The 25,387-nt window shown below is 26.2% G+C and overlaps 1 protein-coding gene across 1 annotated transcript in view; it reads left to right on the forward strand.

Moving 5' to 3' along the window:
- The window catches only part of LOC107453321 (sodium channel protein PaFPC1), a 41,931-nt gene extending 22,495 nt beyond the window's left edge, over positions 1-19,436 (forward strand). Inside the window, exons 15-27 of the mRNA XM_043042688.2 lie at positions 960-1,201; positions 1,371-1,544; positions 1,633-1,755; positions 4,500-4,635; positions 4,758-5,050; positions 6,668-6,844; positions 10,501-10,623; positions 12,550-12,801; positions 15,732-15,788; positions 15,867-15,993; positions 16,242-16,342; positions 16,804-17,080; positions 17,665-19,436. Coding sequence (XP_042898622.1) covers positions 960-1,201; positions 1,371-1,544; positions 1,633-1,755; positions 4,500-4,635; positions 4,758-5,050; positions 6,668-6,844; positions 10,501-10,623; positions 12,550-12,801; positions 15,732-15,788; positions 15,867-15,993; positions 16,242-16,342; positions 16,804-17,080; positions 17,665-18,641 — 3,059 coding nt within the window. The 3' untranslated portion in view covers positions 18,642-19,436. The remainder of the gene's footprint in view (positions 1-959; positions 1,202-1,370; positions 1,545-1,632; positions 1,756-4,499; positions 4,636-4,757; positions 5,051-6,667; positions 6,845-10,500; positions 10,624-12,549; positions 12,802-15,731; positions 15,789-15,866; positions 15,994-16,241; positions 16,343-16,803; positions 17,081-17,664) is intronic.
- Positions 19,437-25,387: the final 5,951 nt, after the last annotated feature.

The following is a 25,387-nucleotide window of genomic DNA, read 5'->3' on the forward strand; positions in this document are numbered from 1 at the left end:
AATTTTTTTTATGAATTATTTTTTGCTTTTTGCTTAATTTATTTGTTTATCTTGTTCATTTTCTCCTTGTTCCTATTTTTGCTCTTAAAAAGGAAGGATATTATAGTCTTCTCACTTTCATCTGTCTTTTCTTTTTAAGATATAATATTTTATTTATATCAATAAAGTTTAAGAATTGTCAATTATTATGGGGGCAGAAAACATTGAAAATGATTATACATCAAAACAAAAGTTCTTTTTTTTTTTCACTTTATTTTTTGACATTTCGTTTATTTTTTATTTTTATTTACAAATTATTTCTATTTTGATTAACATCTATTATTTTAAATTTTGATACTTAAAAAAATATTTTGATTCAGATAAAACCGAAATTTTTTATAAATTTTAAACTTCTTTATAATTTCTTAATTTTCCATAGTAATAGTATTTGGTTACAGAGCAATGTGAAATTAGGAAAAGAAGTCAATAAGATTTTAATTGTCCATTTAATTCTTTTATAATGTTCCAATATTTTATTAAAAAATAAAAACCGAAAACTTATTTTTTATTAAACAAGAATATTTTTAGGCTTCAATACTAAATGTTTTGTGACTACTAAGTAAGCTTTATATATTGTTATCTTAATTTTATCTTATTTTATATATATTCTCTCATTTAGTAAATTTAAATAAAAAATTGTACTTCAAATATAGAAAGTTTTTCAGAGTTTGCTTTCTTAAGTTAAAAACTGGTTGCACTAATCCAGGATGTTCTAGTGACTTTTCTTCATTTTGATTTCTTCATTAGATTTAGTTTTCACAACTAAATCACTGTGTCAATCACTGATCAACTTGTAAATCACTGATCAACTTGTGTAGAGTATTTTATGATCTGTTTTTATGGAATAGAATTAACTTATTTTATATAATATAAAAATTTAGTTTATACTATATCACTTATAATTCTTAATCTTTTTTTAGATAAAAGAAAAAATTTATACAATCAAAATGAAATGGAAATAATTGAAGATACTTCTTCTGAATATATGCCTGATTGTTGTCCATCTCTTTGCTATTTTTGTTGTTCTTTCTGTAAAGCTGATGAAAATCCTATATTGTGGCAAAAGTGGGCTGATGTGCGTTGCAAATTATATTGGTTTGTGGAAACTAAGTTTTTCAGAATAACTATTGCCTTGGTGATTGTCTTCAGTATTGTTATGTTGGTGAGTTAAAATTCTTACTTTGAATTATTATATAGTACTATATTCTGCAGACTATTATAATGTGCTACCTTTTTCTTTTATTTATAATATTTTATTGAATTTTAGTATATTTTATCAAAACTATTTGTTATTCTTAAAATCAGGATGTTTTTTATTTTAACTCTTTTAGATAATTGATCAATCCCATGGACACAAATATGTCGAAATCACTAATGCAACCAAAATAATGAATCCATGCATTCTTCTGGTGTTTTTGATTGAGATAATGTTGAAATGGATGGCGTATGGCTTACATAAGTTTTTTAGAAGTCATTTGGGTCGCTTTGAATTCTTTATTGTCATGGTAAGAGTCTTGTTGTGATGGCATAGATCTGCTTTTTAATTGATTTCTAGTTTTATTGCAATTTACAAATATTACTTTTATTTTACAGATTTATATGATTGATTTGTTGTCTATAAAGCTTTTTGATGGCCAGAAAAACATATTCAAAGCACTAAAAGCTTTTCGTCTTCTAAGCATCACTTCTTTAATGAAGTCATATCAAGAAACTGTTGTAAGATTCTTTTTTTGATAACATTTTAGACAGATAAAATTACATCTTGGTTTTATTTTTAAATGCAAGCTTAGTAATTAAATTCTAATTGTCAAATACAAATTATTTTTTAACTACTAAATAAAATTTTAAGAAAGAGGCTTAGCACCATTGTTCTTTAAGTTAATAAATAATTCAAGCAAAATAATAATTTAAAATATATTCATAAATGAAATATTTTAGCATGTATTCTAAGCAAAAATATTTTAAAAATAAATTATTTATCTTATTCAAGTTTATTTAATTATTTTTAAATTCGTTATTATGAATTTTTAATAAAGCTAAAATGTGCTTTAAGCTAATTTAGACAGTAGATGAAGGTTGAACATTTTTCTTCAAACTGAATGAAGCTTAAGAAAATTTTTCCAGCAACTTAATGTTATGGTAAAGTTCTGCATATGTGAATGGAACATTAACATAGGGGAAATAAACAAATATGTGAGGATAAATTTTTTGAACAGAATTGCATGAAAATCAATGCTTTTAACTGTTCCAAATATTATTTATGTTCATTTTAGAATATAAAAAACAAAATTATGAAATCCAGATTAAATAAAGAATAAAAAATATTTCTTAAATATCTTTTGAATAAAATTTGTCAATAATTTAAAAAAATATCATATGTTGAAAATAGTTTTTATTAAATTTGTGTTCTTCCTAGCACTCATCAGGTTCTGTTAATCAACAGGTTATGCTAACTAATCATTATTTAGTTATAATTAATTAATATTAATATCAATAATAAAAATAATTCTAATTATAGAAAAAGAATTCCAATTATATTAATATAATTCTAAAAATATTGAAATAATTCTGAAAATATTATTCTAAAATAAATTTATACAATAATTAATAATTTAGTTTGTTTTAGTGTATTGTTTAAATTAAATACTATTTGTAGCAATTCTATTTGATCAAAATTGGGCTTCTATGCACACACTTTCCAATGTGTTGGGAATACTGCAAGTTCAATCTGTTGTGAATAAAATCAAAAGAAAATAAATATAATTAATAACATTTAGCAGTAGAATTATTTCAACAGAATAGAATACTATAATAGGTCCACATAAATGTCACTGACCATCACTTATTTTCATTCACCATGTGACTTCTTTACCATGTTTAAAGATCTATATTCAGAGCCTGAGTTTTTTTAAAACTTAACTGCTGTGGATGGTTGACACTCATTTATCTAAATATATAATATTTTAATTTATATATTAAAACTAATATATTATATATATTATAACTAAATATATTATAACTAAATATCATCAAGCTTATCAGAATCTAAAAAAAATAACTATTTTGTACATTAAATCAGATTTAAGCTAGTTAAACAAAATTCAAATTGTAATTTAAATGTATTTCAGGATAATTATTTCTTAATGACATTTTGAGAAATAAAAATTATGTTAATTCAAGTAACAAATACTATAGGTAAGAACATTAAATTATTTATGTTACAAGTATTTCTTTACAAATAAACTTTTGTTTTCGCGAAAGATTTCCATCTAAGACATTTTTACTATTTTTATTAAACATAAATTCTTTATTTTTCACTCCTTAACTACAATTGTATGATTTGATTATTGTTGGTCTCATGATTTGTTTATTGATGCATTATGTTTGATTTTTTTTATTAAGTTAGTTTAAATCAATTTTTAGACTAAGCAAATTTGCTGAAGTAATTGAAAAACATTTTAAGTACTGAAATAAAAAAAGAGAACTTTATAATTTCTCCAATGCACTAAAATCAGTTTTAGAAATCTCTCAAAATTGGAGGGTTTTTTTAGTTTAAATTCAAAACTCCATGACCAAACATTTATTGCAATCTCCATTTATAATTGATTTCATTTTTTCTATCTATAATTTTATTAAATGATATTGTGAGTTTATTTGTTAATGTGTAGGGGTTAGAACCTTTCTAGCCAAAGAAAAAAAGCATATTTTGAAAAAAAAAAAATTCTTAGTGAGACAATGTAATAAGTTAAAATTCTATAAAAGTCATTTTGATCTGGTCAACAGTAAAAATTAATTTTTGGAAAGTAATTTGCTGGCTACACAGCTTTTTTCAAGGGAAGTTTTCTTTTTGAAAAATATATGACTGGAACTGTAGCACATGCAGTTTTTTAAATTGATTTGCAGTTTTTAATTTGTGAAAAATTTCTCGCTATTATAATATAAGTACTAGGGTTTTTGTTGATATCCAAATTTTTACAAGAGAGGCGCATTTAAAAAACAATTTTTTTTCCACAAAACCACCAGAAAATTGTTTATAAAAAATAACTATGCAATAAAATGCAAAATTAAATGCACCTCTATAAAGAGGGCAATTTTAAATATATTGTTTAAAGTTCTAGTTAAGAATCTGGCTGGCTTGGAAAATGTAACTTTGAGAAATGCTTTTTAAGTTTTTTGGATGCACACAGTGTTGTATAAGGAGCTACTCCAGAAATAAAGTTTTTAGATATTTTTTGTACATAAATTTTAAGGTTTTAAAAAATCTTTTGTGAATAAAAAAAAAATCAAAATTCTAGGGTGGCTTTAACTTTTTAATATGTTTCTTTTATCTGCTCAATTCTAATAGTAATTAGATAGGGGCAATTGTGAAATACAATTTGCACAATTATGTTGATTGATTGTAGTTTAAGAATATTTTTATTAAGATTATACTTACTAAAAACAAGCACTTTTTTTTACAGCCACTGCCAATGAAACACAATAGTTGTGTCTCTGGTAGTGAAACTGCATCCTATGAAAGTCTTTTACACTTACAAAAATTTGAATGTAATCGTTTTCTTGGAAAACACTGTCGTTATCGTCCCACTGGCTCAGGAGGTACAGTATTTTTTTTTATTGTGATGTTGTTAATAAATATTTCTTTAAGATAGAGCTATAATTTATAAATAAATTGTCCTCAACAAAGATTTTTATATCAATACTTTTTTTGTTTTGTTTAGAGATATTTCAGATAGATTGGAATGTTACAGAAATTCAGTCATCTGTTCTCACTGACAGTAAGATGAGAAGGATGGAACTTACTCAGAATGTTGAGTATAGAGTAAAGAGCCCAACAATCGAAGCTAAAGATTGTTTGCCTTTGTCTTGCTATCAACTATTTCCAGCATGCGAACGCGAATGCAGTTTCTCCAATTATTGCAAATCTGCTAGAATGAAATGCTTGCATTTAGTAAGGAATAGGTTCTTCTTCGCTGCCGTTTTGATTGTTATTCTGCTTAGCTGTGTACAACTGGTAATTATAACACTCTTTAGTTACATTATTTTAAAATTAAGCTGTTCTTCTCTAGCATAAAAATTTAGAACTTAATCACATTTTGCCTAAGAAATAAGTTTTCAGACTTTGTATAACTTTCAAACAATTACTGTGAAATTTGTTTGTTTCTAAAAACCGTTCCTTTGTTTCCTTGGAAAATAAAAGCTTAAAATTTTAAAATAAAAATTGACTTTTAAATTGTAGTCAATTTGCAATAATTTGTGTTTGATAAGACCGATGAAAAGTTTTGATATGACAGAAGTTTCACCTACTGTTAATTTCAGCTTTTCACTTTAAAATAATAATTCATAAATTTATATTGGATTTATACAATTTTTGTCATCAAAGGCTATCTCTTCTTCCTCTTAATATCTTTGAAACTGTATTCTGTGGAATTTTATCTTCTTCATGGTTGCATTTCTATTCATATCATTTATAAGATAAACTTAGCTTTCAAGTTAAGAAATTTTTACTTCAACTTAATCAAAATAAAGACTCCCTTCCTCAAAAAATCCATAGCTGCCAATTCAGAAATCCTAGTTTCTCAGAATATTTAAAGTCATAGCCAAATTACAATTTAATGTAAACTTATTTTGTTTGGTTTTGCCCTCATTTAAAAACTTTATGCACTAATAGGTTTTATATATATATGTATTTAAGTTGCTTGTGTTGTGGGATGGGTCATTCTAAATTAAAATTATTAAATAGTTTAATATTAAATCATGAAATTTGCCACCACTCTAAATATTTGAATAAAAATGCTCTAATTAATCAGAAAAAGTTGGCAAGCATAAAAAGTTCATAGTCAAATGATAGGAACACAAAGCTCATCTAAACTATGCACTATTTGAAATGAATATTGAATTCCTGCTGATTATTATGTAAAATGACCTCTTGTATCTTAATATGAGCTTTGATTCTCCCCACCACCCATTGTAACAACTGTTTATGTTTTAGTTTTCAGAAAATGGTAACTTTTTGTAACAGTAACATGTTAAGGAGTTTTTCATCTTTTTAGTTCCTCATAAGATGTTAAATGGTAAAAATAATCTTTCCTTCTTTTAAAAAATAAAAAAAAATAATGGCCATAAATTATTGAAAAGTAATAAATATGGAGTAGGGGACATTTCCATAAAATGCTGGGTGATGAGAAAACATTTACATAATAGTTCAGGAGGTCATTTTAGGTAAGAATCAGCAGGAATAGTCTCAGTGCTCAAAAAGTTGTATTTTTTAAAACTGTTATTTTTTTGCAGTTTAGTGCAATTAACATGAAATTAATAGTAACAGAATAGAGGCCTTGTAAAAAAGGGAGTTATGGTATTATTCACGTTATTGCAAATTAACTATAATTAACTGCATAATATTAACTAAATTAACTCCTGTTTAACTTTAAAGTATTGTTTTTATATTGCAAATTATGCGCAAGACACATTTTTAAATATTTTTTTTAAAATCAAGATTAGCTTGTGTGAAAGTTAAAAGCTAACGTTTAATCACTTGATATGAAGAAAATGTCAATTCAGACTTTTTTCTATTCTTTAGGGAACAATAACTTGATATCTATGTCTAAATGTGACTTATATATTTTTTTAGTTTGTCGAGCTGAATTTTTCCTCTGAAAAGTTGCCAATTATCAAGCAAATATCCACGTATGCAGACAGAACTTTTACTCTTATTTTTCTGCTTGAAATGGCTTTAAAAATGTTTGCTTATGGAATCGCATCTTACTGGAAAAGTGTTACAGGTTTTTTAGAAGGCTGGACAACTTTGGTAAGAAAATAATTGGATATATTAGAAAATAATTTCATTACAATCTAGAATTGTACACCATGATTATTATTAAATCATTTCAATAAGGATAAAAAAATTTAAAAGTTCTTGATCTAAAATAAATTCTTAGTTGTTAGAAAAAGTAGACCAGACTACCCTTTATTTTTTATGACATTTTTCCTTACTACATTATTAGAATGTTCTCATTAATATCAAAATTTTGCATAGTGATTAAGATGATGGTCAATACCACATTTTCCCTTTATTTACAATAAGTTGTATTTCAATTTATAATGTCATTTGAAAAGTTACGAGATGTTTCAAAAAAGACCAGCAATTCAATTAAAGAAAAAATGAGAGATTTTAGAAGTGTATGACTTGCTACATTCTGCTTAAACCAAATTAGCTTAGATTGTACATGTGGAAAGATCCTAACGATCTAAAACCCAGCTCTGTATAATTTCTATCAATACTATTTGTTAGAAATTAAAATGAAAAAAGGGGTATTTAATGAAATATTTGATATCGATCGAATATTTCATTAAATATCGATTCGAAAATATAGATTTTTTTAAATCAAGGAAAATTTAAAGGTATAATTTGGCAATAAATTAAATTCTCATAGTTTCTTAATAATAGTTGTTCTATATTTTATTCAAAAATCCTATAAAGCATGATAAAGCTTGATTGGAAAATATTATGCGGTAGTATAAAAAAATGCTATTGTTCAACAGTAAAATCTGTAAATATATAGAAAGCTGATGAGGATAATGTGTCTTGAAATTTATTTTAAAAATCCTTTATTGAGATTTGTGACTTTAAATTCTGTAATAGAGTACAGCCTGTCTTTAACAATAAATCTACATATAGCAATAATAGCCTTAGGTACTGAATGAATTTTTTTGCTGCATTTTTTACCAGTCTCTATCAATAATAATTTTTCTGGTGAACATGTTTATAACTGTAACAGTTTTACCAAACTTTATTTTGGTGAAACAAATATTGTACTGGGAAATTTCATCTCTTGGTCCATTAAGGAAGAGAACCAAAGATCCTATTAAGAAATGATAAAATGGAGCTTTTACCACTGATGGACAGTCAACATCATATCGGTTCTTTGTAAAAAAATGTGAAGAATGTGTAGGTTTGAACTTTACTTATTCATCTGTTTTTTTGTGCCACTTGCTGAACTTTGATCTCATTTTTTATAATGTTCATTTTTTGTGCATTGATGTAAGACTAGAACAAATCAACGCTGGCAAAATTGTATACAATTTCTCAATCAATGATAGCTAAATGCTTAAAGAAAAGAAAAGAAATATTGCTGACGCTGTTGAAATTTGTGAAATTAGCAAAAAACATTAATACTCTAAAAGTGCCATTAATGGTGATATTTACAAAGCTATCTTAAAATAATGTGAAAAACTAAGAGCATAAAATGTGCCTAGTAATGAACTAACGATTTTTCAAAAATAAAATCAAGGAAATAATTATTGTAAGTAAATAATTAATTTGTAAAAAAGATATCAAAAGACACATTTAAAATATGTATGCTGGATGTAAATATGGGACATGCACATTATGTTCATTCATGTATTATGCTGGTACACATTAAAAGTCCGTAAAAGTTTTATAAATGTTTAAACTCTTTGTAACAATAATCTGTGTATAAAAGCTCTTTTTCCAAATTCCCACTGTATTGTTTTAAAAAGATTTCACCGCATTAAAAATTCATGGTGAAGTTTTAGATGATTCGAATTTTTCATACTCATAATATGCATATGCATTATCCTGCTATGATATCTTGTTTTGATTAATGTTGTAGATTATATTTGCTTATTTTCTTTTCAGTTTTTTGTTTGCACAAAGGCTGTATGATTTTATTTCATAATTATTTGCTTGCATGCATTATTGCTGACTAGATTCAAATCAATAGCTGAATGGTAATTTTAAAAATACTTATATTTGCTTTAGTGTTTTAAGTGTTTCAATGCTGTTTTTCTGTAAAATCACATTATTCTATATGCATAATTGTAAATGTTTTGTTAGTAGCCTATTTTTCAGTTCTTCTGTTAAAAAAGTTATTTGCTAATATTTCACAACTTTTTTTGTTTTCAAATCAAATATTGTTAATCCTAAAAATCAAATAAAAGGCTGGTAACAGATGCTGTATTAACGGACTATAATGTTTTGTACAGGTTTTGTGCTTCTTAGTAAAATATTATTAACGTGTGCTGTACATTTTATTTATAATTGCTTATTTTGAAACTGATTGTTCCCAGAAAAAAAAAACTATTTGTAATTTACTGCAGTCTAATTTCAATTTAAATTATTTGCTTTTCTCTGAAACAATCATGAGTTATTATTAAGTAGAATGATAGCAGCTGTAAAGTTATATTAATCCTAAGCCAAGGTTATTTATGGAGACGAAGTCTATCGATGAGCATGTTTAGAGATATAGTTATTATTTTAAAGTTTTTGAACCTTTGCATTTTATTTTACAGTAACATTTTTAATATCTAGCTGCAGGTATTCTGAAATTCTCTATTAAACTAAATTTAATCTTAAGAGATTTATGTGATTCTTTTTTTTCTTATTTTATTTTTGCCTCAATTGTTTATTAACCCATGTGATTTTGAAATTTTTGATTACGTAATTAAAGTTTTAATATGACACTCTATAAAGAATTCTGGTGTTTATGCCAATCTACATTCAATCCAATCTAAAGCAAATCATTCTCTCTTGATCATTAATTTTGTAGTTACCTCCAAGCCTTCTTGCAAATTTCAAAAGTATTGCATCCTAAATAGTTGTGCTAGAGGTAAACCTTTTGAGCTCAGAAAATAATAATCAAACTATGCTAGCTGAAGCTTTAATGTAAACTAATATTAAAGCAATCTCTGTTATTAAAAAAATAATTTTTTCATAAATTGGACAGGGAAAGAATGATATCAATCGTGAATGAGATCAACCGAGCATAATAATATTAATATAAAACCTGACTTACGTGATTGTTTATAAGTGTGCTAAATTATATTTTTATCAAAAACTCTTAACTATCTAAAGTTTTTATTATTAGAAATATATTGCGTTTAGGAATTAAGGTCTTAATTTATGAAACAATATTATTATCATATCTGAGAATTGATCTGAGAATAGATAGATATCTGAGCTTGTACGTATTATTTTTCTAGACTTTTAATCTTTTTGTCTTATACTTTTATTCTTATTCTTTTCTATACTTATCTACACACTTCTTTATCGATACTTTTTAGTAGAGCTTTACTAGTTTGTTTTAAAATTTGCTTTTTTGCTTTTTGCAAATGCTACTTGCTTTTTCTATTTGTAGCATGATCATGCTGGGTATTTAAGTGTTAAACCTTTATTCATTTTTTAAATTTTAATGTTGGCACTCATTTTACTGTCTTCACATATTATTTATTATTTGAACCTGAATTGTAATGCGGCACATTTTGCTTTCTTTAAACTACTGCAGAAATACAGTAGTAATCAATTATTATTTTTTGAAAAATATTTAGTTAGAGATAGGTTGAACAAAATAAAATTAATTGAAAATATAAACTATCTTTTATAAAAATAGTTTACACAGGGCTAAGCGAATATTATATTTTAATAATATTCTTTTTGTATTACAGAATGCCATTTCATATCTTATTCTACATGAGTTAAGGATCAAAACATACTTTGCATTAAAGTTGTGTAGAGTGTTTCGTTTATTAGTTTTTCACAAGCTACTAGGATTCAATAAGCAATCCAAAGTAAGAAGAATTTCTATCACACTCTAAAGTATTATAAAATTGGTTTAAAGAGTTGCTATAGCATATTTTGAAATGTGTAATTTATCTTTGTGATTGTTTGTTTATTTAGTTTTGTAAATGCTCATGATAAATATCTATAATAATGAAATACAGAGTTTGTGCCTCTCGCTTATATTGGCGTAATAAAATAAGAATCGTCCAGAATCGAACTCCTTAATTGTTGCTTGATTTATTAATTGTTCTAAAATATCAAATATTTAAAAGATACCAGTTTCAGATTGATGGGTACCAAAAGAGAAAAAAAATTTCCAGCCATTTTTCTCCAAATCTATTGTAAAGCGTTTATGTTGTTTTTTAAATTGATGTCAGAGTTAACTTCAAGCATTATTCCAAATTATACTGAATATAGTTAATGCTTATTTTGATGGGATGAACTTTTAAAAACTGGTTTTGCTTAATCTAATAATGTTAAATCACTGGGAAAAACAACAAATAAAAATAAATAAAAAGCATTGTAATTATTTTAGCTTTCAGTTTGAGATTATTTAAGTTTTTTTTACCCTTACAAAGAATGTGTATTTAGCTAGTTTATATATAATTACATGGCAAAGTCTCAATAATTCGAGTTTTGATTGTTCAGATTTTTTATAATTTTAAGTTATTGGAAAAATTCAAATTTTCATCAGACAGCCAACACATACACAATACATGAAAGAATTATTGTGTAAAGTTTTTATTTCTGTTGAACTGGTCTTATGTGCAACTAGTCCTAACTGGTTCTGTATTTGAGACTAACTGAAGAGAAATTCACAGCATTGATGAAGATAATTTTCCTTTGTTTAATTGTTTAATTAAGAAATTCTTGGGGAGCAAGAACTTCAAGATAATTGTGAGAGAGAAAATAATAAATAGTGATAAAATATTGGAGTTTATAGATTCTGCTATAGTAGAAAGAATAGAAAGCATAGTAGATAAAAGAAGTAAATGAAAATAAATAAAAAAAGTTATTAATTTTTTTAATAAAATACAAAATTAACAATATTAAAAGCATTTTGTAAATTTCTTTCTGTTTCCCTAACTAAGTTTAAAATAAAGGCTTAACTAATTATTATACAGACAACACTATTATAAGCATCATTTAGAGAGAAAACATACTTTTTAAATATAAAGATAATGCATACTTTTTATATTATACATTCATTTGCAATATTATTCATTATGCCTTTGATGCAGAATTTTTATTAAACATATTTTTCCTACCTCTTTTTTATTATTTTGTATTAATTTAGGGTCAAAATAGGTGAAAAATATTATATTTTTGCATTTTATTAATTTATGAAGTGCAGCAGGAAACACCAGTGCTTCTTTTTGCGTTAAAGGCAAAATATTCCAAACTTGGCTACTTCCAAACAATAGTTTTTCATATTTGTACTTATTTTCAGTTATTTAGATCTAAGAAAAACAGTTATTCATCATTGAAATTTCTTTAATTTACAAAATCAGTAATTAAAAAGTTTTTGAATATGTATGAAAAAACGTACTTTAAACTACTTTTTTCGTATTTTATATTTTAGCACAAATATAAATCTGATAATCGAATGGATTTTTTTTAATTATCAGACTGTATTTCATAATTAAAAAATACCAAAATATAATTTTGTTTTTAATTAGAGCCTCAGAAAAAAAGGTCACTGGTGTCCCATCTGCCATCAAAAGGTCAAATAAAGATTAAGAATTTTTTTTTGTAAATATGTAACTATAATCTATATATTTTAAAGGATGGTTCAATTAAATATGATCTTTGTGCATATGTTTGTACATACACATGTTTTGGCTTCTAGGATAAAGTTTAGTCTCAGTTTAATGCTTTATTTGAGAAATGAATTTCGATCTATTCCAGTTGTGCTGACTTTTAAAATTTTGCAGGGAATTTTGTGGTCATTAAATCAAGCCTTTGCCTCACACATCATTGCTTTTCTCTTTGTGTTTTATTTGTGGATCGCTTTTGGAGTTATTGGAGTTGCCATGTTCAAAGGCAAATTGCATTATTGTGTTGATGCAAATAACGAAGTCATGGAATTCGCTGCCTCTGCCTGTATTGCCAATAATGGAACTTTAAAAAATTCTCAAGTAAATTTTGATACAATTCAGAATGCCTTCATTGCCTTACTTCAAGTGGTATGTTGCTATTTTCTTTATGTTAATTACATACTATGATGGTTTATTGAAATCAATTTAGTAATTACTGGAAATACTCTTTCAATTTAGCAAAAAAATAGTAATTTAATTATAAGTTTAAACTAAGAATTCATGTGCATTAGTTCTACTTACCTGGGCAATTCCACGGAAGTGTCAACTTTTAAGTGAAATTTTCATTTTTATGAATTGCATATTTTAATTTTAAAAATATGTTCAAAAATAGCCAAAGTCTACATATTGCCGTTTCATTTTTGATAATTTTAAATTTTTTGAATCTGGCAGCATTCTAAAGTAATCACATGGCTGACAAGTGAATTGTTCACATTTGTGCTCAAATTGTTTTCTTGAAAAATACTTATAAAATAAAAGAAATGTATCTTTCTTTTGCAATATTTTGATAAAAATATGCATATAGAACAAAATTTAAACATTTTAAGTTTAATATATAAAATAAAAGTAACTTCTTTTACGTCATTCCGTCACATGTCTTAATAATGCATAAATTTCCTGAGAACGAAGATAAGATGTGACATTGGCAAGTTAGATATAAAACCTCTTCAGAGACAACCTAATTTTCAAACTGTTGAAATTTTTACTAATTCTTACATAAATATTAATCCTGTTTATCTGTTACATTCTGTTTATCATTTACATATTAATAAAACATTTTTTAAATGAAGGCTTTCTTCTACTAAACTTTTTGTCATTCCGTCACGGTCATTCCGTCACAGCAAATAGATGTTAATAACTGCTAGCCAACCTGAGGTTAATTTTCCAAATTCACATTTTACATTGCTTACACATTATACTAAAAGTATAAAATAGTTCAGAAAAATAATAGCTGCAAAATTCGCAGAAACTACCAGTTCTAAGCGGCATGCCAAAAGCTTGGTTGCCAAAATGTCATTCCGTCACGCAAATAAAAAGTTCGTAAAATTAAAAGTAAAAAAGATAGAAAATCCTGTTTTTTTAGTTTATGAAGCGCATTATGCCAATAATAATGATATGCATGAGAAAAAAAACTTTTTATTTGAAATTAGATACATAGAAACTTCAATTAATTGTTATTTTGCAAGTCAAAATGTCATTCCGTCACAAATGGAATTGCCCACCTATCATTATCTACTAATTCATATTACTTTAGAAAACTGTTAATGCAACTATTAGTGTCATTATAGTTTCAAGTTGTTTCATTAAAAAATAAAATGTTAATTTTTTTATGATAATTATATTACATATGTTTAGTTAATTTTATCACATCAGTTATGTACTTAATAAATTAAACTTTTTTTAGGAATATTGTTTCAAATTTGCAGAATAAAAGAATTTTTGAATTCTTATGTGCCTTTTGTTCTTCTGTATTAAAAACTAGGCAATTTATGATGTACAGTTTTATGAACACACTGTAATTCTTTATCGTGTATGTAAAGTATATAAAAAAATAATGATTTTGGTTTTTAATTTGAGTATTAAAATATTTTAAACCTTTATTCTGAAATAAAGTAATCTGAAAATGATATAAAACCAGAAGTCTTCAACTATAATACTTAATACATCTCATAAATAAAAAAAAGTAAGTAATATTTTCTGAAACAAATATAAAAATTATGTTATATAATCATATGTGATGTAATTTTGATCTATGAAATTTGTTAAATTTTTTTTTGTATTGGAATAAAAGAATTTTTAAAATGATATAAAATCAGACAACTTATAATATACAGGAAGTTGTCATTCGACTTTTTTTTCTTCAAGTTCTGGTCATAGTTTTATTTAATTTTTTGAACGACAAGAATTGGTAGTTTCAAGAGTGTAATTTAAAACTTCTTTTTCTGGACATGAAGTCTAAGAATCAACAACTATCAAAATCCTTAATGAGAATATTAGATTTTCTATCCAGTCGCAATTTTTCCAAGCAGTGATTGAAAATTTCATCAAATGTGCCTCAAAAATTGAGGAAGCCATTTCTAACATATCTATATATGATAAAATAAAAATTAATAAATCCATCATAAATAAAAATATTTTATTTAAAAGTTAAGTTTTTTGTTCTTATTGGAATACTCTGGATACCAACATTTAAATACAAATTGTAAGTAAGAAAACCTTCATTAAAATATGCTAAAAATTGATATTTTTTTTTTCATTTCAGTTCCTGTTTTTTTTTTTCAGAGTGTAATCAATGTCATTCATTATAGTTTGGTTATATTATTTTTTATACAAGATTAGTTAAACCATCTTAAAACGACTTAAATAGTTTATAAAATTTTTGCTAAATTTTGATAATAATGATAATGATAAATTCCTTATTATTAATAAATGATATATTAATAATAAGGAAAACTTACAAGAGAAAATATTATAGTTTTTTTTATTATTCCTAATGAAACAACATTTTTCAATAGAAATGATAAATCCAAGAGCATTTTCTTCAGTGAAAGTCATTTTAAAATATAATGTAAGATGAATTAAAGCATTTATAAATTAAGAAAGGAATCTTTTATGTCTAAAAGCATTAAAGTTTTAATATTAAATTCTCAAAAATAATCTTTAACTTTCATCAAATGTGTAAATGACATTCTACACTTGTTCCCTACACTCTCGCCTTTTAAACATCAACAGCATAGGATGCATATGTTTTCTTTCAGTTATTAGTGAACCTGATTTGTATGAATTCTGATCTCAAAATCAATTAATATGTTTGTTGTTTTGAGTACAATGAGCTTAGACTGTCTTAAGGAAAAGAATACTCCCGACTTAAGAATTTGGGACTATCTAATCACTAAATTCGATATTATTTTCATGTGTTTTCTGATTATACTAAGGAAAAAAATCAATAAAAGTTGAATACATATTCTTTTATTGATGATTTTTAGTACAATATTTAATCCATATTATCTATTTTGTAGGCAACTTTACAAAATTGGATGAGCTTTGTTACTGGGATAATTGATAATTCAGATTCAGTAAGTTTTTAATTTTTGAACTTTAAAGAGCATTTTTTAAAGCCTTTGAAATAAATTCATATTTTTTCTCTCTTCCAGAGCAATGAAATTAGAAATGAGATTTACACAGCCTCATTTTTTCCACTGTTTATCATGTTCAGCACTTTCCTGACTTTAAATTTATTTGCTGGAATTACTTGTTGGTTTTACAATAGTCAAAAGCAGGGTAATTAGTTACATAATTGTTTATTTTGCTACTTTTCTTGCAGACTTACTAATTTTACTATTAATATTGCTTATTTAATGTTATGGAATTTGCATAATTTATTTCTTACCATTCTTATATGAGAATTATATTTTATTTCATATTTTTATTTCCAAAATGACTTATTTTGTTTTAATATATTAAGTGGTTTTTTAAGTACTATTTGTATTTTTTCTAATAACATAGTTTAAACTATTTACCATTTACAGAAAAAGAAGATCGCTTAAATGCGAAATCTAAGTGGCTGTATGAAAAAGCTGTGAAAAAAATGGAAAGTGTCAAATTGCAAAGAGTTACTCCATCTCCGAGCGTAAGTTATTTGTCTATGATTTTTAAAAAAATATTTTTTCTTGAAAGCTAATTTCACAGCACTCTGAGAGTTGGTCTTTTCTAGCTTAACATGAATTCCACAACCCGAAAAAAATATTCTAACGATCTTTTCTCCTTTCAATTTTTGTACTTTTTCCCTTTCTTTAATTTTTTTTTAAACATTAGTTTATAATATCTTTTGATCAGCTCCATATCTATATTTAAGCAATGTAATGTAAGTTCTTGAAAGTTTATATTCTGTTTTAAATGAAATATTTTATCTTATTTGAATGATAAGTAGAAATGGAGGATAATTTTATTATTACTATCTATGTCTTTTCCTTTTTTCATAAAAAAAAATGTATTTTTTAATCTTGTACTAACCAATAATTAAATTTTTGATGTATTTTGACTTTTTATACTTTGATTGTAGATTGTGATAAAATATTTGTATATTTTCAGATACCGTTTCAAACATTTGTTTATCGCATGGTTATGAGTGATAACTTTGAAATTGCTGGATTTGTTTTCATTGGACTTCATATGCTTCTCATAGCTTTGGATATGTATGATCCTGATCCATCAGAGATGTTTGCTTTAGCTATGTTTGAACTAAATATATTTTTCATCATCATTTTCACAGTAGAGTGCATTTTGAAGCTTATTGCTTACAGGCAGTACTTTTTCTTATCATTCTGGAATATGTTTGATTTAATAGTGCTTGCTCTATGTATTTGTGGTAAGTTTTTGAAGTTTTATTTAGTTTTTTTTGTGTATATATTTCCTCCTTAAATCAGAAGAATAATTTTTAGGTCTTTTTAAATGAAGAATTAGATATTTTTTTACGAAAGATTAGGTTTTTCAAATGAGCTCTTGCAAATGCTTAGTTGAAAATATGAGGTTTAAATAGTCTTTATTTCATGATAGTCGCAGAACAATTGAAACAGGGAAAAGTATGGAGTTTTATCATTCTGGAAAAGTTAATCAAAGTTTAGGGAAAATTAATTAATTAATTTAGTTTGAAGTACATAAAAATCTGATATTTTCTTTAAAAAAAAATGTTAATTTTTATCTCTAAAAGAAAATTTAAGTATTTATCATACGATTTAAACTAAATAAATACAATACTTTATATAAGCTTAGTGTATTTTATGTTGAAGGCGGCATAATTGAAATATTATTAATTTTAGCCATCATGTACAAAAATCAAGGAAAATTGATAAAATTAGTCTGAAAAAGTCAGTGAATTGTTGCTGTGAATGTTTGTGTACTGTGTATTTACTGTTTCATTTAATTCCAGTCTGATTTCTTATTAATTTATAGGTGCATTGTATGAGAATCTTTTCTCTTCTCCAATGCTGCCGGCGATGTTACGATTAATCCGTTTCATTAAATGTCGAAGGTATTTACGGAGATACATTCGTGGAATGTTGCCATTGACCTATGCTTTATATACTTCATTTCCAGCTTTCGTAAGCGTTGTAGTGCTTCAGTTGATTTACATGTTTATTTATGCATCATTCGGTGTGCATTTGTTTAGTGGCGTCCAACAGTCTTGGGATTTCAGTGGTGAGCTGAGTTTCGAGACATTTTCAAAAGCCATGCTGCTTCTTTTCCAACTGTCAACATTGGCAGGTTGGGTGGATGTGCTCCAGTGCTTGCATGATGATGGACACTGGCCATACACGTCCATATTTTACGTTGTGTCTTACATCATAATCATGTATTATATTATCATAAAAACTCACTTTATTATTATATTAGACAATTATGAAAATGCAATGCTGGAATATGAAAATGCCCTTTTAAAAGAGGACTATGAAATGTTTGCTGAAATTTGGCAGAAATTTGACAGTAACGCCCATGGCATCATTAAGTTCTCCAACTTGCCTGATTTATTGGATGTCCTAGAAGAACCATTCCATTTCAGCAAGCCAAATCGGTTCCTCATCGCTACTTTAAATATCCCAATCTATGAAGGAGATTTGGTTTTTTATACAGATGTCATGGATGCTCTTACAAGAGATTACATGAGCCACAAAGCACATCTCATTGAGGTGAGTGACAGTGCACCAGGATTACTTGACAAAAAGGGTAAAACTCTAAAAAAGATTAGCTGTACTCTTTGGAGACAAAGACAGCATTATTGTGCCGGTGTCATTCAGAGAGCCTGGAGACTATATTCTGGCACTCTAGCAAGATCTCCAGTTTTTTACAGTGAAGTAAGGCTTGCTGATCAAGGTAAAATCGACACAGTGTTAACTGCAGATATCCGATCTGGGAGCCATGCCTCCTTGTAGAATGAACAACTGTTAAGTATTTTACGACACCCACCAAGAGAATATTGTGAATTTCACAGCTCAGAACGACAAGTGCTTCCATGTTGGTAAAGATTGATCGCTGTTTTTACTTGTCAGTGAAATAAAAATTTAAGAATAGTGTTATTCTGCATGTTACATTTAAAAAAAATTATGAAAGAAATTGCTCATCGCGAAGTCAAAAGGGAAAATTAAATATTTCATAATTATGAAATAAGTTGTTGATAAGCTCTTGTGCAGATAAATATTATGAGTAGCTGTTAAATAAAAATGTGATTATTTGCTTAATATTTAAGGAACTTACTGCATTTTTAAAATATTTGTAAAGAATATATGAAAATCTTTAACAAAGTAATTTTTAGATTAAGTAATGTACAAAGCTATTTCTCCCATTGCTAAATTATGTCCTACAACTCCTTTCAATCTTACATTTTGTGGTTTAAAATTAGATATGTTTGAACTCAAACAAAACATTCTATTTTTTTAAAAATTTTCATTAGTTAAAATGTATTGCTTGTTAAAGAAATTAATCAACTAATATCATTTGAGAATTATTCTAGTTAAATTTGACTCCTTGGTGGATTTTATTTTGTTAAATTTTCTTGAAAGATAGTTTTAATTTCTACAGTGTAGATTATAATGTTTTTTGGGGGAAAATTCGAAGACTGTAAAAGTGTTTGTTGGTTAAATGTAATAAGTATGCAAATGTGTAGATATGGTTTACTATTTTTACATACTGTATTGCCTTTTCTGCAATAAAATATTGTTATGTTTGCATTCTTTATTGCTGAAAAGAAGAAAAAAAGAGATTTTTTGATTCTGTGATATTTTTAATGCTACTGTGTTACCTTCTGGCTTTATGAAGAATTTCCTAAATTTCTTTTCCTGATTCCTAAATTTGTTGTTTTACAAGTTCGTGTTTTTGTATTTTCTTGAAAATCGGTTATTGTGAATTTGTAAAATTTTTTGTTGAATGTTATTTCTTTTTTAAGATCAGCTGTGTAAATGTAAACATTCATAAGTTTTATTTTAATTAAAAGTATGGTGTAATCAGAATTCAATGTTGAATACAGGAATTTTCAATGAATGCTTAAAAAGTATTCATTCCAATTTTATGTTTATATATTTCTCTCCAAACCATATACCCTTCTCTCCGAAATATCCCTATTTAACAATAATATTTATTTATTTTTTCATTTTGTTACTCTTTCAAAGAAAATAGAGTTAAAATATTTTGTTGTTCTTTCTGTATAGAACTTATTATTCTATTATTAAGCCTTATTTTATTCAACTACATTTGTTGGGTAAGAATTCAGTTTTAAGGATTTGTTTTCTTTTGTTTGAAAAAGTATACAGTTTTGTATTAAAGTTATTGTAATTTTTTAATTTCATAATTAAAATTTAAATCCATAAACTCATTTAATATCTATATTTGTAACAAACAGATTTATTTAGTTTTTTTAGCCATTATTTTTACTTCCAAAATTATATACAGACTTGAATTATAATAAATGATGCTGGTTGCACAGTATATCATTGATATATTAAAAAAAACTTATGATTCATGGGTAAAGAGTTCTGATGGTGTATCATATATATATATATATATATATATATATATANATATATATATATATAATATAAGGATATTTTGCTTTTTGGAATAAACTGTGTAAAATTAGGAAGCACATTTCTTATATCACCTCATTAATGTAAACTGGAATATTAATCTTTTACAACCAACACTGCTAAATAATTGCCTCTTTAAAATTATTTCCATATTTGGAGTAAAAATTGTCATTTTAAATAACTTATAACTTTTACTGTGTTCAAAATAGACCAAAAAATGTTAAAATATTATTTGCTAGCTTTAGCAAATTAGTGAATGATTTGCTGGCCAATTAGTGAATGAAACTTGGCGTATTTTCCTTGATATTTGAAATCTATCTTTTATTTTGAAAGTATTATTACTTATTTATAGAAAACCGTTTGAACTTCTTTGCCCAGATGATTGTTTCCCGTCCTTTTGGATCTTGTGATATGAATAAAATGGAGTGAGAAAAATAGCTTGATTTAATATTTTTTTATTTTTTCGTATAAAATTCTTAAAACAAACAGCTTTTGTTATAATTAATCTCCTAATATATAATTGTTCTGGGTTTGTATTTTCAAATATTTCTATTAATTGTCTTACAAATTTCTTGATTAATTCCTTTTTGCACGATTGTTAACTCTGCACATTAATGGTATAGTTTAATTAAATTTTTAAAAACATCGCTACACTTGTAGATGTACAAGTTAAAAATATGTTATGTCAATGATATTTTGTTTGTGCAAGCAAGTAATATTGCATTTCTATGGGTATGACCGACATTTTTGTCTAATAGATTAAAAAATGATATTATGCCTGGAATTATTAACTAGTACTTCTAGTTAAAGTAGTAAGCTAATTTGTGTTCCAAATCTCAAGTTAAATTGTGAAATTGTGTTTCAGTGAGAGATTTTTTGTTCACAGTGACCTAGCCTTAAATACTATAACAAGTTTAACAGAGAATTATAGCTATTTCTTAATTAGTTACGAGTTATTTTTCCAAATTTATAATGAATCTCTAGGAATTATTTGATTTTATGTAACACTGCTCAACATCCATTTTGAATCTGTTTTAAAATATAGAATTTCCCATGTTTTTACATCATTTATTTATTTTGTAGAAGTTAAAAATGCCTTCAGAACTTTTATTACCACATTAGGTTTTTAAGAAATTTAAAATTTTTTTTCTTCGTATTTGTATTTTAATGCTATGGAACAGATGAAATGAATTACTAATTAGTTCTTTTTTTTCTAAATAAAATTGATATTTAACTTTGCCTATTTATATCAATATTGGTAGATTTTAAGGAATTTTTTAGTTTTTTTAAACTTGTTTTATTGTCAAAATGTATATGCAGTTATTGAAAAACAGTGCTATAATCTGCTTATAAATACTTTCAATTAATAAAAAAAATTACATTGAAGCACTCCTGGTAATTACATTTTGGGGACAATAGTGCCAATAATGTGCACTGACCATCTTTATATTACTTATTCCTTTACATTTAGAAAATGTGACCTGATAGTGAAAATTTGATTAAATTAAGCATATACATTTACTAACCAAATGCAAAGATAAAAGTTGAATTTTGTTTAATAGTGTAATTAGTATTTTATAAAAAAAATAAAGAAAAAGGAAATTAAATTTAAAAAAAATCTTCTCAGAAAATTTTCTGGCTACATCTTATGTATTCTATTATTCTTTCATATATTTCTTTCTTTCACAATAAAACCATCGCTATATTTGTCAATACCTTTTGTCTGATATTGCCATGCGATTAACGTTTGTAATGTTTTTTAAAATTTAAATAATTTTAATTTTGCACTCTATATTGAATTGTATATACGGATTTAATTATATACAACTTATAGTGTATATTATAAATAAATCTGCAAAGATTGTTGACATTTTTGCTGTTGTGACTATTGATTTGTTAAAGTGTAATAACTATTAAATGCATGCTAATTAATAAATTATATACTATTGTAATGTAATAAAAATGCAGTTTTAGAATTACAATTTTTCAATTACATTTTCGCATGCAATTATTGTTGTACATTGTTAGTATTAATATTATAAGTTTAAAATTATGGTGAAACACTCATATTAGTTTTAATTTATAATATCAGTGAACATTCCTAGAATTTGTAAATTATGGTGACAAAGAATATTCTCATTATTTTTGATAATGAACATTCCCTGAAGTTGTAATTTATGATGCTGATGAACATTCCTGCAATTATAATTTTTATGAAATTCTTCACATCACATTTTAAATTATAGTGTAAAAGTAATATTTTAAATATTATGATAGGTAAAATGAAAAAAAGAGGTTGTTTAGCAATCACATTCACTACTTGTTCAATATTTTATTTCGGATGACTTTGAAAATTTATTGTATTGCTCACTAATAGTGGAGAAATATTAAAACGACAGTATTTTGTAATTTAGAATGATAACTTGTATTATTTTGTCTATTTATTTCTTATTGGAAATTTTTCTGCGTAGACATTAATTGTTAAAAACTGTCTTTTAATTACTTTAGAGAAAAACTTTGAAATCTTGTCATTATTTCTTCCATTTTATGAAAATTTTGTTTTCACACAAGTGTGTCAGTGCTGGTTTTTATAACTGTACTTTTCTTTCATTATATCTAAAATATAATTGCCATTAATTCATTCCTTACATTTATTATTTTATGACTGGGAGCTTTTCTAAAATGGAGCTATTTGAGGCTCTCTAAATACGACCACTTCTAAGTTTATTCAATTACAGTTAATTGGTGGGCTTTATGAATGCACAAGTTTAAATTGTTGAAGGTGATCTCCAACAGATCCATTCTATAAAAGCGCCCATTGAAATCTGTAAATATGGTTAGAATTGGAACTTGCAGCATGAATGGTTAATTGACCAGCAAACAACAATCAAGTTTTACTGTTACAAAACTCATGCTCATAGATCATCCAAATACTTTATTTTTATATATTTTTAGCAGCTGTTTTGTCTCTATTGATTTTACTCTGTACAGATTGTTTATCCTGGCTGGAATGTCTTTGTATGTTGTGCATTGTGTTGTCAAAATGAATGTACATAGTTTTTTTTTCTTTAACTTATTTCAAAGGCATTATCTAAAACACTGAGTGCTACTTTCTAAAGATTTGTTGAAGAACTAAATGTCTTTTTCAATAAATATCTTTATACTGCTCTATATAACGTTTGTTTTTGTCTGTTAATGTGATGAACATGTTCTAATAAATATATTAAACTGTGTGAAGGATTTTTTTTTTTAGTTTTGGTTATGTCTTATAAAATGTCTTGTTTTACTACAGTGCAATTGAACCATAAGAGTCATTCCATTTAAATTATTTTGATCTTTACAAACTACACGATGTATCTCTCATTTGGTGAAACAATGACGTAACTGCAAAATCAAACTAAATAGAGTAATTATCAGTTACATCATTGTTTCACCAAATGAGCGATAGATATATACTATATAATATTAAATGAGCCATATACTATTGTATATCGTTTTACTGATAATTATTCTATTAGGTTATTGTATACGAGCGATATACTGATAATTGCTCTATTTAGGTTGATTTTGCAGTTACGCGTACCAAGAGCTGACCAAATGGTTCTGCAATTCCCTCACATTGCGAGGGGGTATCGTGGCAGCACGAATTCACTTTACCAAGTAGGACCACAAATGCTCTATTGGATTAAGGTCAGGTGAATTTGGGGGCCAAGACATGACTTGAAAGTCACTGGAATGTTCCTCGACGATTAGACCCTAATGACATGGTGCATTATCCTGTTGGTAAACACCATCCCCAGCAGGAAAAACTGTTGCAATGAATGGGTGAACCTGGTCTGCAACTATGGTCAAGTAGCTTACAGACGTAAGGGATGGCTCTATGAGGATTATGGGTCCTAATGTGCCCCATGAAACATTGTTCCTGGGCGAGAAACCATGAAAACCTGGGCGAGCCCATTGTTATAGATGGTGGGTGGTCATGATGTAATGGCTCTTCGGTGTATATTTATAAATTAAGAAACACAAAATGTGCGGCACAATAATTAATAAAATTGAAGTAATTTTATTTGCTATAGATATTTAGGGAAATTGACAATTAATAATTGAAAAGTTTATAAAATACCTTGTCATATTCCGTCTTCCAAAAAAAAAAAAAAAAAAATCGTTTATGTCTGCTTAAACAAATGAATTTCAATGTTAGAAATTATTAATTTCAATTATATTTAGAGCTATATATACTCTGAAATAAAATCCAAATGGTTTTCAAACTGCTTTTTCTGTTTTTTACTACAAGTTTGACAGTTAATAATATTTAAATTAGTTATAGAATATTAAACTTTTTTTCTCTCGCACTTCCCATTTATTATTCTTAATTCTTTGTAATTGTACGTTACGAAGTGTTCAGCTCACTCCAGTAAAACGTAATGTAATGCAGGCCATTGTTTAACCCTTAGACGCAGAATTTTTTATCAAACATTGCTGTATTTAATAACCATAAACTATTAAAATACTAATTCTAGCATTTTTCATGCTCTTTCATTAGATCAAAATAAATGAAAAATATTAGATTTTGCATTTTAATAATTTATGGTTATGAAATACACCGGTATCTTTTTCTGCGTTAAACGTAAAATCTTCCAAACACGGATCCCACAATAATTCTTCAAATTTGCACTTTTTTTCCAGTTATGAAGACAACCCCAATTATAGCCCTACAATACTATACTTCTAATCCACCAATTACCACTGAAATTAAAATACAAGCAGTTGGCACTTATGTTAAAATGAAAGCCTCCCATAGAGCGCAATGGATGAATGAATCAAAACCAAGTTCCATGAAGACCCAAATCTCTCCTCTAGAGGTATGTGAAAAATTACTGCATGATTTCCAAGAAGATGAGCCAATTATCTGTAACAAGAATATCACAAACCCTCTAAAATTTGTAGATGTCAGGCACCAACTAGATATCAATGATTTGGGTAAGAAAAACATTCCTGACACAGTTCTAAAAACAAATGCATTATGCATGCTACAAGAGCAATACCCTGAACCAGAATGGACGAGAGTGTACACTGACTGTTCAAAAATACAAGACAGC

This window comes from Parasteatoda tepidariorum, chromosome 2, assembly GCF_043381705.1.
Source record: "Parasteatoda tepidariorum isolate YZ-2023 chromosome 2, CAS_Ptep_4.0, whole genome shotgun sequence".
Classification (NCBI taxonomy): domain Eukaryota; kingdom Metazoa; phylum Arthropoda; class Arachnida; order Araneae; family Theridiidae; genus Parasteatoda; species Parasteatoda tepidariorum.